Source organism: Euleptes europaea, chromosome 16 (genome assembly GCF_029931775.1).
Source record: "Euleptes europaea isolate rEulEur1 chromosome 16, rEulEur1.hap1, whole genome shotgun sequence".
NCBI lineage: Eukaryota > Metazoa > Chordata > Lepidosauria > Squamata > Sphaerodactylidae > Euleptes > Euleptes europaea.
In genome coordinates, this window is record NC_079327.1 from 35,926,887 (window position 1) to 35,944,215 (window position 17,329).

Sequence of the window (17,329 nt, forward strand, 5' to 3'; positions counted from 1 at the left end):
CTTTCTTCAGTTAATAATCAGATTTTTTACTATGCTTACAATGTTCACCTACAGGGTGATCATTTTGTCTGTAAATTGTTTTGATTCCCACAATCCAGTTCTAACACATGTGTGTGTTAAGTGCCGTCAAGTCGCTTCTGACTCATGGCGACCCTATGAATCCTCCAAAACGTCCTATCTTTGGCAGCCTTGCTCAGATCTTGCAAATTGAGGGCTGCGGCTTCCTTTATTGAGGCCATCCGTCTCTTGTTGGGTCTTCCTCTTTTTCTGCTGCCTTCAATTTTTCCTAGCATGATTGTCTTTTTCAGTGACTCTTGTCTTCTCATAATGTGACAATATGATAGCCTCAGTTTAGTCATTTTAGCTTCTAGGGTCAGTTCAGGCTTGATTTGATCTATAACCCACTGATTTGTTTTTTTGGCAGTCCACGGTATCCGTAACACGCTCCTCCAACACCACATTTCAAAGGAATCTACTTTCTTCCTATCAGCTTTCTTCATTGTCCAGCTTTCACACCCATATACAGTTATAGGGAATACGATGGCATGAATTAACTTGATCTTGGTGGCCAGTGAAACATCCTAACACATACTTAAAGAAAATTAGTCATTGAAGAGTTTTTCTCCAAGATGTACTTTACTAGCTATTTTATGAATGGCAACTGTCAAATCAATTTGATTTTGTAGAACTAGATATTAGATCATACTTTTGACATTTCCCTTTGGTGAAGCTAAAGAGAGAGCAAAAGACAGTTGCTTATTTTGACTCTCACAGACAGCAGTCCACAGTGTTTACATGGCACTTCCACAGCTGAATATAGGAACAAAGCTCCATGGCTGCACAGGATGTGTGTAGTTTGCAAACAGGAAGTCCCTTACAGATGCTGGGTTGCTTGAGAAATCACAGCTATGGTCATCTAATCAGGGTTTGCTGTCGTAATGAAAAGCATTGCATTTCACAGAAGTGTTAATTAACCCTACCTTTGAATTATAAACTCTTTAGCAGGATCAAACAAGTTACCATGGACAATCCACTCATCTACCGTCTGCAAATATGGCCTTACTGTTTCAACCCAGAGAGAAAATAAAAGGGATACCTGCAACAAAGTTTTTAAAATAGTATTATTTGGTGTTATAAATATGACAAATATCTTCCAGAAATGAACACAGATCTATCCCCCTTGCCTCACAAGAAGGCTTTGGGATGAACGTCAAGAGCAAAACACACAAGACTAGGGAGTGAATCCTCCCCACCCAGGATAACAAGCCACCACCAGCTCCTCTAAGGTAACCCTCAGTGAGATACTGAGGGACCAAGTCTCCAGCCCTACAAGTTGTTAATCAAGAAGTCAGCCCTAAAAGATAGGACACTCTCAAGTTGAGTTCCACAAACAATTACTTTGGTAGCTGTAGCCAAAATAGGCCAAGATTTAAACCGAAGCCCCAAAACCCAAATAACACCACAGGAATATGATTAATAAGGTTTAATAAAAGAAAAGTGCAAAAGTATACAAAGACTTGTATTTTCATAATATCTGGAGAACAGGTGACATATACGGTAAATCTGTTGGTTCACATGACTGGATAAGTTTCTTTTTCAGATGATGGCAGAAATTGCTTGTTTCTCCTATAGGAATTATAATGAGGTGAGAGCTTCTACATACTGTTTGTTCAGAGGCTTCTCCAACGTTGTCATAGTCGAGGATAGCTTTGTACAGTGTATTAAGCAAATGGGATGCTCTCACAACATTTCGAGTGTCAGGTGGTACTTCTGCAACACCGGTGCTAAAAATTTTATGAAGTACCTTCAGCTGTGCTAGTCGATGTGACAATTTATCTATGACTATGGAAAGAGTGATGGTTGTGTCTGCAAAACAGAGGTATATTAATCAACATATCTTGCATGTTCACACCAGATTTTCCACAAACTTCTCTGTTATAATGAAAAGTCTTTTACCTTTGTGGATAATGCACTTCTCAATTTCAGTAAGTTCTTCTTTGAAACTAATGAAATATTTATAGAGAGCAAGCATGAAAGCTTGATAGGTTCTAAATGGAGCTTCTGCACATTTCTTAGGAGTGGAAATGGTTCCAGGTATTATGCTTTCTGAGCTGTGACCCATCACTTCATCAATGAACTTCTGTAGCCTAAATACAACTTGACCATACGCTGCTATCCGCTCCAGCATAGATCTTAAGGAATTCTATGAAACAAAGAAACATAATTCTGTACTGTTTTCTAATGAAAAGTAACATCATATTGTATACAATTATGAACTGGGCCATAGAAAGTGGATCAAAAAATGCACACAACTGTGTGACTGGCAAACGGGTGGCATGGTTTTAGAAGCATGGGGGAAGCCCCAGGTTTACAGAAAAATATGAAATATAGAAAAAATTCACTGGGGGTTCGAAAACTGCAAAAAAATCATAGGAACAATGTCTGCTTCTTTAAAAAAAAGTGTGCCACTGAGATCTCACAAGACTACACTGAGGTCTTAATGGGGTGTTACTAGGCAACTCACACCCACCATTGCCAAGGATTCCAAGATTCAGTTACAGCCCATGCCTGAAAATCCGGCTGAAAGTCCTGGAAGGCGCACGCCAGCGTGTGCGGCCCCAGTGCTGGCGTGCACGCCTGTCCCCAGCCACAGCAACGCTGGTTTGGAGTTTGGAGGCTTTCCGGGTCGGGAATGCCCCTTTTTGTTTTTTAAAAGATACGCCAGCTTTTTGCTGGCGTATCTCCCATGCAACCCTATGAGGTGCCAATCCTCTACCCGGTGCCAAAAACCCATGCAACCCTATACGCCAGCAAAAAGCTGGCGTATCTTTTAAAAAATGAAAAGGGGCATTCCCGAGCCGTTTAGGAGGCAATGCCGCTGGGTTGCCTCCTAAAATCGGCACAGGCATTCCTTTCAGGAATGTGCTGTTAGTGTCACAGTGCAGAGGAAAATGTGAAGAAAGAGATTTAAAAGATTAAAGATAGGAGGAAGGAAAGGTAAACCTGGATGGGGAAGAACTAAAAAGGGAAAGCTGAAGATGGGGAATGGGAACAGAAAAGGGTGGGTTGATGCAGAGTATTATCTCCGCCCCCACCCCCATGGGGGAAGCATTACATTTAAAACATGTGGAAAACTAGGAGTCTCTTTGTCTGTTCTAATGCAGTTTATTATTCTCTCTTATAACCAATTTCTGGCAGTTAATCAACCCTCTGATTGAAGACAGGTCAGAAGTTCTATTTATTCCAAATGTCAAGAAAAAAACTTGTATCCAAGCCAAAGAGCATTCAATGTTATCTTTTAAGATATTTATTGAAAATACAAAAATCACTCCCATATGTCAATGAAATTAGAAACAGAAGAGTATACTTGTCATCTCTTATACTATCTATCTTAAATTTAAACAGTAAAATACAATTTCTAAGATTCTCACCAGAGCATTTTCAGAAAGATAAGATAGCCTCCTAAAACCCAGACCTGAGAGATTCAGGGTTTTTTAGGGCATGGCTACCTTTTATATGTCCAATTATGTGAACATCATATGATTCTATTAAACCATCTAATTTGTCTCCCTCTGAAGACATGATGTAGACATCTGAGCATTGACCGACACGTTCCCAAGAAACATTTCTTTCAAAACTGTGTTCTACTCATTCCGCTCTTTCTAACATTTAATAAGGCGTAAGGCCATTTATTCATAAATGACCTTTCTCAAGGATAAAACAGTAAGCTGGGCTGACACAGCAAAAAACAAATATGTGGTTGCAGAAATTCTCTGGCCTGCTTTGTTCAATAATCTATACCAGGGGTGTCAAACTCAATCGTTACGAGGGCCAGATATAACATAAATGTCACTTGTTCGGGCCAGGCCTTGCCAGCCCAGATTGAGAGTGTGGGGAGGGCTGCCTTGGCTGACTCGCAGGCTGGGTAAGAGCTCTCAAGGGGCCGGATCCGGCCCTCGGGCCTTATGTTTGACACCCCTGATCTATACCATTAAGTATCAGTCTGCGCAGGGCCACTGATTGAGGGGGGCAGTGGCTGCCATGTGGAAAAACAGAAAAGGATGGGAGAGGTTATAGGCGCTGCTAGAAGGAAGCAAACAGGATACGCAAGAGGGGGAGAGGTAATGGAGAAATTAGGTATCTACCCACATGTCCTTAAGGGTCCCCCCACTTGTCAAATCAAAATTGCATGATGCTTTCCTTTCAGGTTTTATGAAGCACATAAAATTCCACTTATATTAATAACTAGTCACAGGAAACCAAGATACAGATCAGGTACCACTTTTGGACACAACCTTTTTTTTTAACTACTAAAACCTGGTACTTTCAGCAGCAAGAGTCATTACTGAATCAGATCACTCTACTTACATGGGTCAAATGGGTTACCATGATATCATTTCTCACAGTAATCTTTCCTTCATTCAACTGAAATATAAAGAGGTTTTTTACACCAGAAAAGAGCCTGTAAAAAAGGACAATACAGACATTTAGAATAACTTTGCTTATTAAGAGAAACTGTCATAGAAACTACATACCCACACCCACTGGGGAGAGGAACATAATCCAGAACAAAATAAGGCACGCACAAGGCCAACTGATTTCAACAGAAATACCCTTGGATTACCCTTAAGTTACTGGTGACAAATTGGGTCATAATTAGTTTATGAAAATTGGAAAATTCCCCCTTATATCAGAATCTGGGTGTGCCCAAGGTAAGATTTCTGTGGACAACACTGAGAAAGTGCTTATTATCCCAATTAATAATGTAATATGTATTATGAAACTAATTTCTTCTTTAACCCATTTATGCTGGGTAAGCCAAGTCACAAGGATTCTTCGTGTTGCTTTCACGCTGCCACACTGGCAATGAAGCTTTCACACATGGGACTTCGTTGTGCATTTTCCTCAGCCTTTTTTTCCAGCTTCTCACTTTCACGTGTGTGTGTGTGTGTGTGTGTGTTAAGTGCCGTCAAGTCGCTTCCAACTCATGGTGACCCTATGAATGAAAGTCCTCCAAAATGTCCTATCTTTGACAGCCTTGCTCAGATCTTGCAAATTGAAGGCTGTGGCTTCCTTTATTGAGTCAGTCCATCTCTTGTTGGGTCTTCCTCTTTTCCTGCTGCCCTCAACTTTTCCTAACATGACTGTCTTTTCCAGTGATTCTTGTCGTCTCATGACATGACCAAAATACGACAGCCTCAGTTTCACATTTACTACTTTCACATGTACTACACAACAATTCCACGTTGGCTCTTGAGGTTATGGTCATCATGCCTGCCATGTTGATTTAACTCCCCTTCTTTTGTTTTCTTCATGTACACACTATAGTGCTAGAACAGTTCTATTAAAATTAGAACAGATAAGTGGCAATATGATTGTTACAGCAGTACAGCACTTCTGCACTATCTTCATCTATTGCTGCTTATTTTAATAGAACCATTATTACAACAGGTCATTATAGCTATAGCAATTAATGAGTTTTAAAAAAAAAAACCTTAAAAAGCCCTCCAGTGGCATGGCAGAAAAAATTATGGAAAAACGGTATGTGCAACAGGCTAACATCACAAGAATGACACTGATATGGGTGAGACTTTTACGAAGTAGCAAAACGTGCCCCATTCCTTCCAGATGGCATGCTAACATGCTTGGACTCCATTCTTTTTGAAAAGATCAAAATAAAGTAGGTCCAGAAAAGAGCATATTGAGGATGAGAAAAACCTGGAAACAGGATGATTGTAGTACAATATGATGGGAACATTAATTTCTTTTTTGAACTTGAGTATCACCTGTACATCAAATGTTTAATGAAGAGTTACATGTTCAATGAAGATTCTACAACTTGCAATGTATTTCAAATGGCAACTACTTTCAATGTGCTGCTTACCAAATGGTTTCACGAATCACCTGTGTTTCGGTGACAAGGATTCTCTCCTCTGGCACATACAAAGGATCACTGTTATATAAGTGCTGCTCCCTAAAGACAAACATTACATTTTGTAACAACTGGCATTACTACTAAATGATACCAAGTACTATTCCTCTCAACCAGTTTTTCTACAGCACCAATGGGCTTAAGGATTTATCAAACAAGTAATTAAAGGAACCATTCACCCTTTTAAAACACTCAGAAAGGCATAAATATATGAATCACTATCAGTGCATTCCTAAGGAGAGTTACTCCAGTCTAAGCCCATTGAAATGAATAGGCTTAGACTGGAGTAACTCTCCTTAGGAATGCACTGTATGTCTTCCTCACCTGAAAAGTTCTTACAGGGTTTTTTTTTTTTTTAACTATTACACTATTTGTACATGGATGTCCAATCCTTGAGACTGATAAGGTGCACACCTGGTTCAGTAATGCTGCAGCATCAGATGTTCCCAGATATTCAAAGCTCTTACAGTATTTATTTTAAAGAACAACCTTCATCTCAGAGTCACACTGATTAAGACCTGTATAGGTTTGGAATAAAGTTTTACCAAATTAGAAAAGCCGACTCCATGAGGTCTTGTAGTTTTTCAAAGCTACCACGTTAGCTCCTTACAGAGCAACTGAAACAGAATTTCTTGCATGGATGTTCAATTACTGCTTTATTATAACTGCTGCATATATACTTGACACCAAAAAAAAAACCCATGCACACAGGAGAGAGATGCACAGGAAGACAGGAGAAATAACAATATAGTATTTCATAGTATGCAGAAACTACCAGGAAAGGGTTTCTACATATTACTGTGGGATGGTAGTTATTTTAATCAAGAATGAACCACTTTGGAGACAGAATTTATTTCCTTCTTACCATACAGCTGCTAAATTGGAATGAAAATGCAGACTATGGGGGAAACGAATCACTCTGCCAGTCCAGTATTGAGGAACTACATGCTGCTCCAGCCAGGTACGTGCATCAGGTTCCCCTACAGAAGAGACATTTCACTAAAGTGGAAAGGCTTCCATTTATACACAATGGAGACTTCTGTGACACACAAGATCAGGGTAACTGTTAATACAAATAAGAATAGCCCATAAATGCCCCATGTGAAAAATCAGACTCTCAGAGCAGATGTTCTACATGGCACACTGAGGCAGGGCTAAATCAAGGAAGTCCCGCTGAGTTTTCCTCAAATCAGGGACAGAAGGCTTGCATAGAGAAGAGACGCAGCCCATTTACAGAAGGTCTGACCATGCAGTCTAGGATAGCCCCCCTCCCCCTTTTCCAACCTCCTCCCCACTAGACTTGAGGATGGAATAAAGTTGCAACAGAGATGGTGTCAGAGAAGAAGCAGAACATGCAATTGCTGATTTCCTCCTTCTAGTTCAATGCTATCATCTGTTGTATGCCTTAGTGGTGGAAAGTGCTGCCAAGTCACAGTCTACTTCTGGCAACCCCGTAGGGTTTTCAAGGCAAGAGGCTAAATGAGGTGATTTGCCATTGCCTGCCTCCGCATAGCAACCCTGGACTTCCCTGATGGTCTCCCATCCTAGTATCAACCAGGGCCGACCATACTTAGCTTCCAAGATCTGACGAGATCAGGCTAGCCTGGGCCATCTAAGTCAGAGCTGCTTTGGGGGCAGGTATCCTTTAAAGCGTACAGTCAAGAACAGCACTGGGTTTGTAATAGGGAACCTGACTGCACTCCTCCTAAGGGCCCAGCCATGCAGTCCTGGTTTGAATGGGGGCATGGACAGCAGCTGTGCCCTTTTGTGCCTTACACAAGGCCAGAAGGCTTCTGTGATCTGGTGCTGTGATCTTCAATGGCTAGCAAAAGTGCATACAGTACATGCTCTCATCACCATGGTTTTGGGGGAGAAGTCATTCTTACTACCTGCTATTGTTCCAGCAATGTTGGAGGGACCTGTACCAACACTGCAGGGACCAATGTTACATCTGAATAGGGACAGGCTAATAACTGCACAACTGCCCCAGGCCATTGATTACACTGCAGAGTTGCCATTTCTTTAATTAACAAAAGATCATGTATTTTACCAACTTGAACTCATCAGTGTCAGCTGTACAGATTTCCATATTTAAGTGTTGATAGCATCAGTGACACACCACATGGTAGTAACTAAGACATTAACACTCCATTCCAATATAATATCCTACCAAAACAAAAACTTTTAAGAACAAACCTTTCCAAGTAATGTGAGACACCGCCTTCTTGTTTTGATCTTCTTGTGGTGTCCTGTCCACTTGAATGCCAGAGTCTTCCCTGCTCAAAGGCTCAGTATCATCATCACTTATGTCAGACCACTCCTGGAAAATTTTACCATACAAAGCAAATTTTATTGCAAAAATAGATAACATGTTCTGTCAACTTCTGTCAGCATGATGTGTTCTATCATGACATGCTGTTACACATAAGAGTTCTTATTTTACAAAATGTATTGTAGCATGCCCTACAATCAAAGCACAATACGAGTTTTGTTAACTGTAACTCTGTTAACCAGAAAGCTTATTGAACCAGCATGCCCAACCAGGGCACCTGGGTGAAAACTTTGTTAACCAGCATATTTGGTTTATCAGGAACCACAATTCCCCACGGATGCCAGCTAACAAAGCTTTTACTGTATCCAGATTAAAATCCAGACTTTCATTCATTCCATGGGCAAATACCACCAAAGAATAGCAACTGCTGCTTTGCTCAAAGGTCCATTAGGCTAGCATTCTGCCTCCAACTAATCCACAACTCTGCTTCCAACACCAGCTAACCAGATGTCCCCCCATTCTGTTTACAAGCTTGCCAGAGACATCAACTGTCCCCTACATCCTACATCACGGGAATGCTACATCTCAATATACAGGTTCCATTCTTAATTCTCATATGGGGGACAAGGTGGTTTTTTCCCAGGTATCCAGCACACCTACAATCTCAATATAATCACAGCAGCAATGGCCCTAGAGTAAGTGCAGACCTACAATCTCTATAGCCTACATTATGTGTGAACTTTTCAGGAACACAGGGGAAAAATTCCCTCAGTTTGTTTCATAAAGCAGAGTTCTCTATTACCGGTGTTTCAACATCAGGACCAAAGTCAAGTTCTTCACCTTCCATCAAGTATTTTCCCCAATCAAATTCTTCTTTTTCTGTAAGAGATATTAACTTATGATCAACTGCCTCTTCAGTAATTTCCCATCTCATTCACTGCAATTACGGGAGGATTAAACAAGTACGCTTAACTACTGCTGCTTTGATTTTTTTTAAAGCTCAATACTAGTAACATACAACTAAATAAATTATAATGATAATTCACAAAATAAAAAGGCCTTGACATTTTAATAAATGAATTATATGATATTACAAAAGTGACAAAACATCATGTTTTACACTTGATTTCTAGGATTTTCATAAACATAATAAGACAGCAGCAAGAATTGGAAAAATACTGAAATACGGTACAGGATGGTAACAGATGGAATGTTGATTGGACGCAGCTAAGCAAGGAGAGCCCAGGATAAGAGTTAATTGGAAAAGCCACAGCATAGGAGGAATGTTGATTAACATTTGGTTAAACACTAACCTACACATGCAAATGATGGGCTCCAGACAGAACTATTTCTGACCAATAATAATCCTGCAAATGTAATGTAATAGAGCCAATCAGAAATGAGTAAAATGGTGTATAACCAATAACTGCTAAGTAAATGTTTTGTAACCAGTAGCAAGTAGAATCAGAAGATGCATTGCTAATGACTCCTAGAAAATGAATACTAATGAATCCACTGGCAGTGGATAAAAGTAACACCTTTAGCCTTTGAAAGATGTTCAGCTTTGATGCTTGCTAAAGCAGGTTGGGCCAGCAGCTGCCAATAAAAACTGTTATTCTCGAACTCCGGTCTAAGGGTCTCTGTTCCAGCCCTATTTTTGCCGCAACAATAAGTAATAATCTAAGACTTACCCACTTCTTTCTCTCTTGGTTTTTCAGCATAGCTGGTATTGGAAGGGGACTCTGACAGGCACAGCAGAAGGGAGAGGATGGCATAATGGGTATCTGTCTTGAACACAGAACAGAAACAAGAAATTCAGTGACGGGGAATACGTTTGTTACGGAAACAGAGCCGACCTTCCTGAGACAGGGGCATAATGACACGCAAGAGAATAGCTTCATTGGCTCACACAAGAATATATACTGCAGGAACGGAGTCAAGTTACAAGACTGCCTAAGTAACAAAAAGCACCAGACTGTATAACAGTGTATTTCAATTAGCAGAGTTGACCAGAAGCAGAACACACATTTCTACAACCTGGTTTTTAAGCTTCAGCGCCAATTCCCACTGTTTCATCCAGTCTCCACATGCTGATTCAGAATACTCTCTTCAACTGCTTTTAGCATAAGATGTTCTTTTTGCAAGAATGCTGAAGCTAAACCTTTGCTTGCTTTATATGGAAACTCACTTGAGCACAAGCTTGGGCCATATTTAGAAAATTACGTGCAAAACAGAAGTCTCTTCACAGTCTGGATGACTGCTACACTATCGCCAGGGACGCCAAAATAGAGGTATGAGTACTTTGCTCATCGTTCTGACCCATACACCACTTCAAATCCTCTATTTCTGAAGTTTCTGAAGTTTCTGAAGTTTCCATTCTTCTGACTCACAGTATTCACCTCAGCAACCCAAAGCCTGAATTCAAAGTGAGGCAAACTTCACAGATGCCAAATTCTTCTCTGGTTAGGATGATAAAGCCAAGCCATCCCCTTCCAGCTCATCTGTCCTGCTGTTAAAGAGTTAGGCTTCAATGGCCTCCTAGCCACCACAAGGGTGCTTCCTTCTTCCATTCTTTTTTCTCTCCTTCCCTCCCTATTAGTGATTTGAACTTACAATGTTTATAGAGCCCATGTTGTAAAAGTGCTAACCACAATAGAATAAAATTAAATACCTTTGTTCCTTCAGTAGTTAGAAGAGGTGAATTCAGGAATTCTTCTACTAATCTCTTCCAGCTTGCAGCTTTAATGAGGTCTGAGTGAACAATCAGCTTTTCATAAATTCTAATATTAAAAGATTACACATTAATCAATTAAAAAGAATTCATCAAATCTGAAAGACTTTCTCTTCCAATACAGACCCATGTACCTGTTTAGATCTGCCCGCTAATACCTGTTACCATGCCATCTACTCTAGGTGTCTGGTTGGTATTTACAAGGAATTGGGTTTTGTCAAATTAGAAATCTGAGAAACTGCCTGCCTGAAGAAGCATGCTAAGCCCCCACTCCACTAGGCCTGTAAGATCTGATTATTCCAGAGAGCTTTTTGTTGAACTCTCATGTTCTCTCGATTGAATTTCTTCTGGTCAATCAAATTTGTTTTTCTGGCTTGGATTTTTGGACAGTTGGCACTTGTGGTAACAACTGAGTTTTGACTTCTACATGTAATGTTTAGTTTATGTTTTATTTATTCAGAAAATGTATATATGGTTGTTCTCCACCCTTAGCCTTTTGGAAGCAGGATAAGAATATTTTAAACAAATACACAGAGTTTACTAAGAATAGAATGGTCTTACCCATCTACTATCTTCTCTATTCTGTGACTGCTGACATCGAGAAATTGATGAAATCTAGATAAAAATTACAGAAGAATAACTCTTTGTATCAGAGTGCTGATAGATATGGGTTAAGCAACAGAACAAGCTTGCAGTAACTTTTGGTGAAATATCTATTTAGCATTTTGTGAATTTTGTGTTTGCATTTTTTGAGTCGGCAACCCTAGGCAGAAAAAAAGGAATAGCACAAGAGGATTCTTTAAACTGCCTAGGATTGCCAACTCCAGCCTGGGAAATTCCTGGAGGTTTGTAATGATGGGGCAAATACCCTTTAGCCTGATGTGTGAGTGCCATCATTATCAGAGTGATACCTTTCTAAACCCATTGACGTCAATGGACATAGAAGGGTGTAACTTTGTTAGGGTGGCTCTGTGAATGTCCTAAACCAGACCATCCTCCTCCTGCATTTCAGAATGGATATCTGTCTGATCCATTCTATATCTCTTTGAAGTAGTGTATAGTTCGGGGGGGGGGGGTGTAAAGTGCTTTCAAGTCACAGCTGACTTATGGCAACCCATCATGGGATTTCAAGGCAAGAGACTTCAGAGACAGATTGCCATTGCCTGCCTCTGCTTAGTGACCCTGGGCTTAGCTGGTGATCTTCCATCCAAGTACTAACCAGCGCCAATCCTACTTAGCTTCTGAGATCTGATGAGATCAGGCTAGCCTGGGCCATCTAGGTCAGGACTACCTCTGGCTAACAGAACTCAAAAAACAATAACAACTGTAGAGCTGGAAAATGTATATGACAGAACAACTGAAGGCATTTGGAGGTTGAAGCATCTTCCTTAAGGCAGACATACATGAAGTTGTGATTATTTTGTCTATGAAAAACCATCTCTGAGCTTCCCAGGGTTTTACTCCACAGCAGCTGAAACGAGACCCTTCATAGTGGTGCTTTTAAATGAGGCGAGAAACTTACAAACTCTTACCATAAAGACTAAGAAAATTTCTGGCAGGGGACGAGCTTTTGTGAGCCACAGCTCGCTTCTTCAAAGCTGTATCTGAAGAAGGGAGCTGTGGCTCACAAAAGCTCATACCCAGCCAGAAATTTTGTAAGTCTTTAAGGTATGCTAGCTGTATCTGAAGAATGTATTCTAGCTGTATCTGAAGAAGCGAGCTGTGGCTCACGATAGCTCATACCCTGCCAGAAATTTTGTAAGTCTTTAAGGTATGCTAGCTGTATCTGAAGAAGTGAGATGGGGCTCACGAAGGCCCATACCCTGCCAGAAATTTTTAAGTCTTTAAGGTATTCTAGTTGTATCTGAAGAATGTATTCTAGATGTATCTGAAGAAGCGAGCTGTGGCTCACGATAGCTCATACCCTGCCAGAAATTTTGTAAGTCTTTAAGGTATGCTAGCTGTATCTGAAGAAGTGAGATGGGGCTCACGAAAGCTCATACCCTGCCAGAAATTTTGTTAGTCTTTAAGGTATTCTAATTGTATCTGAAGAAGGGAGCTGTGGCTCACACAAGCTCATACCCTGCCAGAAATTTTGTTAGTCTTTAAGGTATTCTAGCTGTATCTGAAGAAGCGAGCTGTGGCTCACACAAGCTCATACCCTGCCAGAAATTTTGTTAAGTCTTCAAGGTATGCTAGCTGTATCTGAAGAAGTGAGATGGGGCTCACGAAGGCCCATACCCTGCCAGAAATTTTGTTAGCCTTTAAGGTATGCTAGCTGTATCTGAAGAAGCGAGCTGTGGCTCACGAAAGCTCGCGCCCTGCCAGAAGCGCTGCTGGTCTTTCAGGCGCCGTGGTACTCTCGCGCTTTCCTGCTGCTGCTGACAGACTGACCCGGCTCAGCCACCGCGATCCAAACCTGGCCTCTAACTGGCCAACGGAAATGCGGCCTGGCGCCAACGGCCCCTCCGCCCCTCCCCCGCGCCCCGCGCGGACGGACCTGACGTTAGACCAGGCGAAGTTCAACGCCGCTTGGAATGGACCGGGGCGCTCTCCGTCGCTCCGCTCGCTCAGGCCGCTCACCCGCCGGATCAGCTCCCGCAGCGCGACGTCCTGCTCCTGCTCGAAGCGGCTCCAGTGCGGCGGGGGAGTCGCCGCCGTCGCCATCACCGACCGGAGTGGAGAAAACGACACCAGGTCACGCCCGCCCAGGGCAGCTTCCCCATGCCATAACGAACTATTGCCCGCCTCAGTTTGTTTCGGTAGCCATCGTTCATAACGTCACGCGATATTACAAGACCTCGCGAGAGTTTCCGCCGGAGAACGTCTCTAAAAGAGCGTGGGAAACTCACGCGCATGCGCTGTTCTTTCGCCGCTTCTCGCTTAGGGAAGAGCGTCTTTCTTGGCAGAGTTTGTTTGCAGTGTTTGGAGAGCGGCGGCAGTGGGGAGGGGCCATGGCTCAGTGGTAGAGTGTCTGCTTGGCACGCAGAAGGTCCCAGGTTCAATCCCCGGCATCTCCAGGTTAAAGGGACGAGGCAAGTAGATGAGGTGTAAAGACCCCTGCCTGAGACCCTGGAGAGCATAGGGGAGGGGCCGTGGCTCAGAGTATCTGCTTGGCATGCAGAAGGTCCCAGGTTCAATCCCTGGCATCTCCAGTTAAAGGGACTAGGCAAGGAGATGATGTGCAAGACCCCTGCCTGAGACCCTGGAGAGCCACTGCCGGTCTGTGTAGACCACTGGTTCCCAACCTGCGGGTCCACGGATCCGCAGGGGTCTGCGAGAACTAAATTAAGGTCCGCGAAACGAAGTTATAAACCCATAATAAATTAATATTTTCAATTAAAAGTTCTCTATTATAAATATATATATTCAAATATTATCCTAAGTTTAATGTTTAACTAACAGTTATGATTAAAGTTTATTTTCAAATTCTCTGAATTTTTATTTTGAACCTTGGGGTCCCTGCACCGAACAAAAAAGTCCTTGTGGTCCCTGGTCAAAAAAAGGTTGGGAACCACTGGTGCAGACAATACTGACTTTGATGGACCAAGGGTCTAATTCAGTATAAGGCAGCTTCATGTGTTCATGTGTCTTGTGAGCAGTGTGTTAGCTATTAATTAAAACACGTAAACTACAGAATGTCTTGTTGTCGCTTTCAATTAAGTAGTAAGCGAAAAAGCGTTTGCAGTCTGGTTTCTTTATTCGGAACCAAGTCATGTTACTTTTAATGAAGCTTAGGGCGCAGGCGAGTAAGCGTAGGATGTGTAACCTTGATAGAAAGTGTGTGATTCTGTTTCATACAGTGGGGTGATGATCTTCTTCCCCATTACTCAAGAGAACATAAAAAAGGCCCTGCTGGATCAGACCAAGGCCCATCAAGTCCAGCAGTCGGTTCACACAGTGGCCAACCAGGTGCCTCTAGGAAGCCCACAAACAAGACGACTGCAGCAGCACCATCCTGCCTGTGTTCCACCGCACCAAAAATAATAGGCCTGCTCCTCTGATACTAGAGAGAATAGGTATGCAGCATGACTAGTATCCATTTTAACAAATAGCCATGAATACCCCTTTCCTCCATGAATATGTCCACTCCCCTCTTAAAGCCCTCCAAGCTGGCAGCCGTCACCACATCCTGGGGCAGGGAGTTCCACAATTTAACTATGAGTTGTGTGAAAAAATACTTTTATCTGTTTTGAATCTGTCACCCTCCAGCTTTAGCAGATGACCCTGTGTTCTAGTATTATGGGAGAGGGAGAAAAACTTCTCCCTGTCCACTCTCTCCAAACCATGCATAATTTTATAGACCTCTATCATGTCTCCCCTCAGCCGCCTTCTTTCCAAGCTAAATGGCCCTAAGCGTCTTAACTGCTTCCCACAGGACAGTTGCTCTAGAGTTTCTTCAGCCTTTGCAGTTCTGTTCTAGGGAGTGGTATCTCTGTTTTGACACAACACATTGCTCTCTGATTATTACAAAGCAAAGGTACTGTCATACACCTGCTTTTGGCTGCGCTGGATAAAATCCACTTGGTTGCATTTTACAAATGTTATGAGCTGGGACTAGAGTGAAAAATAGGATACAAGTATGGGGTTACACATGATAACTCCTGCTAGAATGACTTTTGCCAGACACTGAAACAAAAAACGACTCCAAAGATAGAGGAATGGTTGGTTAAAGTTAAAGAAATATATGTTTTAATTAAGTTAACACCGCATCAGAAAAATGGTGATACAATGAGTCTAGATGAGTGATGGTTTTGTGTGTGTGTGTGTGTGTGTGTGTAAAGTGCCTTCAAGTCGCAGCCGACTTATGGCGACCCTTTTTGGGGTTTTCATGGCAAGAGACTAACAGAGGTGGTTTGCCAGTGCCTTCCTCTGCACAGCAACCCTGGTATTCCTTGGTGGTCTCCCATCCAAATACTCACCAGGGCTGACCCTGCTTAGCTTCTGAGATCTGACGAGATCAGGCTAGCCTGGGCCAACCAGGTCAGGGCTATCTAATAGTTAGTTAGTTTGAATATCAACTGTTCTCTTACAAAGGAATTTTAAAGGGAGATTAGAAAGAGAAACTGCTGAATTACAGTTGATATTCAAACTAAAGTCAATGCATTTACCTGGGCTGAATAAAGACCTTGCATTCATGGCCCATTACCAATGCTGATTTCTCCACACCCATCTGTCCCCTGGACATCACAGACTCTTCTGCATATCACACCTAATCCCATCAAGCCTGCTATTCACATTTACATACTGTTCCTCTACTTAAAGACCGATGGATTCACATTCTAGCTGTATCTGAAGAAGTGAGCTGTGGCTCACGAAAGCTCATACCCTACCAGAAAATATTTTTGTTAGTCTTTAAGGTGCTACTGGACTCTTGCCCTTTTTATCCAGCAAAGATTAATTAAAGTTGCTTTGATTTTTGATTTGTTTTTGTCTGTTGGGGATAAAGTTGAGTAATAGTATTTTAAGCATGTTGGCAACCAAGCCTGACCTTTGCAAATGCTAATGAGCATTCTCCTTGCACAGCCTGCCACATTCATTTATGTTCATTTTGCTTTAATGTCTTTTCCTATAGGGTTTTCATGAATGCCTCTTGTTTCCAGTGAAAACATCCCAAGAAAATGTTTCCTTTAAAATGTTAATGGAACTGTTCTCTAGAAGGGTGTGTATGTGTACACTTCTACTATCTGGACTACTTTAAAACAGTTTAAGGGTGTGTATGTGTAAACTTTATAACAGTTAGATCTCTCCATGTCCTTCTCTAGGGCTTCCTCATCCATTGGATGTCTCTCAACAACTTCCAAGTCTTATCGCCAGAGATTAATTTATGCTACAAAGATAAATTTGCATCTGATTTCCAAACTGATTTTAGCAGGAGTGTGTGTACAGCTACCCTCATATCAGGGTATGTGGATAACTAGCCTCATATCAGGGTGCACTGATATTATATAAATGTGCAGCTTGATCCTCTTCATGCTTACTTAGAAGTAACTCCCACCATTTGATGGGGCATTGAAATGAATGGGCTGAGACTGTAGTAACCCTCCTTAGGATTGCACTGCTAGTTTTTAAAAAGTAGTCCAGATAGTAGAATGAAATACACGTGTAGGCTCACCTGATCCAGCTCTGGAATCAATTTTTATGTTATTAATATAAACTGCTTCTCTTAAAGGGGCAACCTACTTCTAGGCACAGGAGGTGAGTATGTGTATGTAATATTTTGAACACGCGACCCTGCCTAACACTGAATCAGACCCTTGGTCCAACAAAATCAGTGTTGTCTGCTCAGACCTGCAGCGGCTTTCCATGGGCTCAGGCAGAGGTCTTTCACATCACCTACCTGCCTAGTCCCTTTAACTGGAGAAGCCAGGGATTAAACCTGGGACCTTCTGCA

General features: G+C 41.9%; 1 protein-coding gene across 1 annotated transcript in view; it reads right to left on the reverse strand.

Moving 5' to 3' along the window:
* TUBGCP5 (tubulin gamma complex associated protein 5) overlaps positions 1-13,602 on the reverse strand; it is a 28,114-nt gene extending 14,512 nt beyond the window's left edge. The window contains exons 1-12 of the mRNA XM_056862172.1: positions 13,436-13,602; positions 11,497-11,550; positions 10,876-10,984; positions 9,896-9,992; positions 9,007-9,083; positions 8,129-8,252; positions 6,798-6,912; positions 5,885-5,974; positions 4,369-4,462; positions 1,957-2,203; positions 1,664-1,866; positions 981-1,096 (exon numbers count right to left, since the gene is read on the reverse strand). Coding sequence (XP_056718150.1) covers positions 981-1,096; positions 1,664-1,866; positions 1,957-2,203; positions 4,369-4,462; positions 5,885-5,974; positions 6,798-6,912; positions 8,129-8,252; positions 9,007-9,083; positions 9,896-9,992; positions 10,876-10,984; positions 11,497-11,550; positions 13,436-13,602 — 1,493 coding nt within the window. The remainder of the gene's footprint in view (positions 1-980; positions 1,097-1,663; positions 1,867-1,956; positions 2,204-4,368; positions 4,463-5,884; positions 5,975-6,797; positions 6,913-8,128; positions 8,253-9,006; positions 9,084-9,895; positions 9,993-10,875; positions 10,985-11,496; positions 11,551-13,435) is intronic.
* Positions 13,603-17,329: the final 3,727 nt, after the last annotated feature.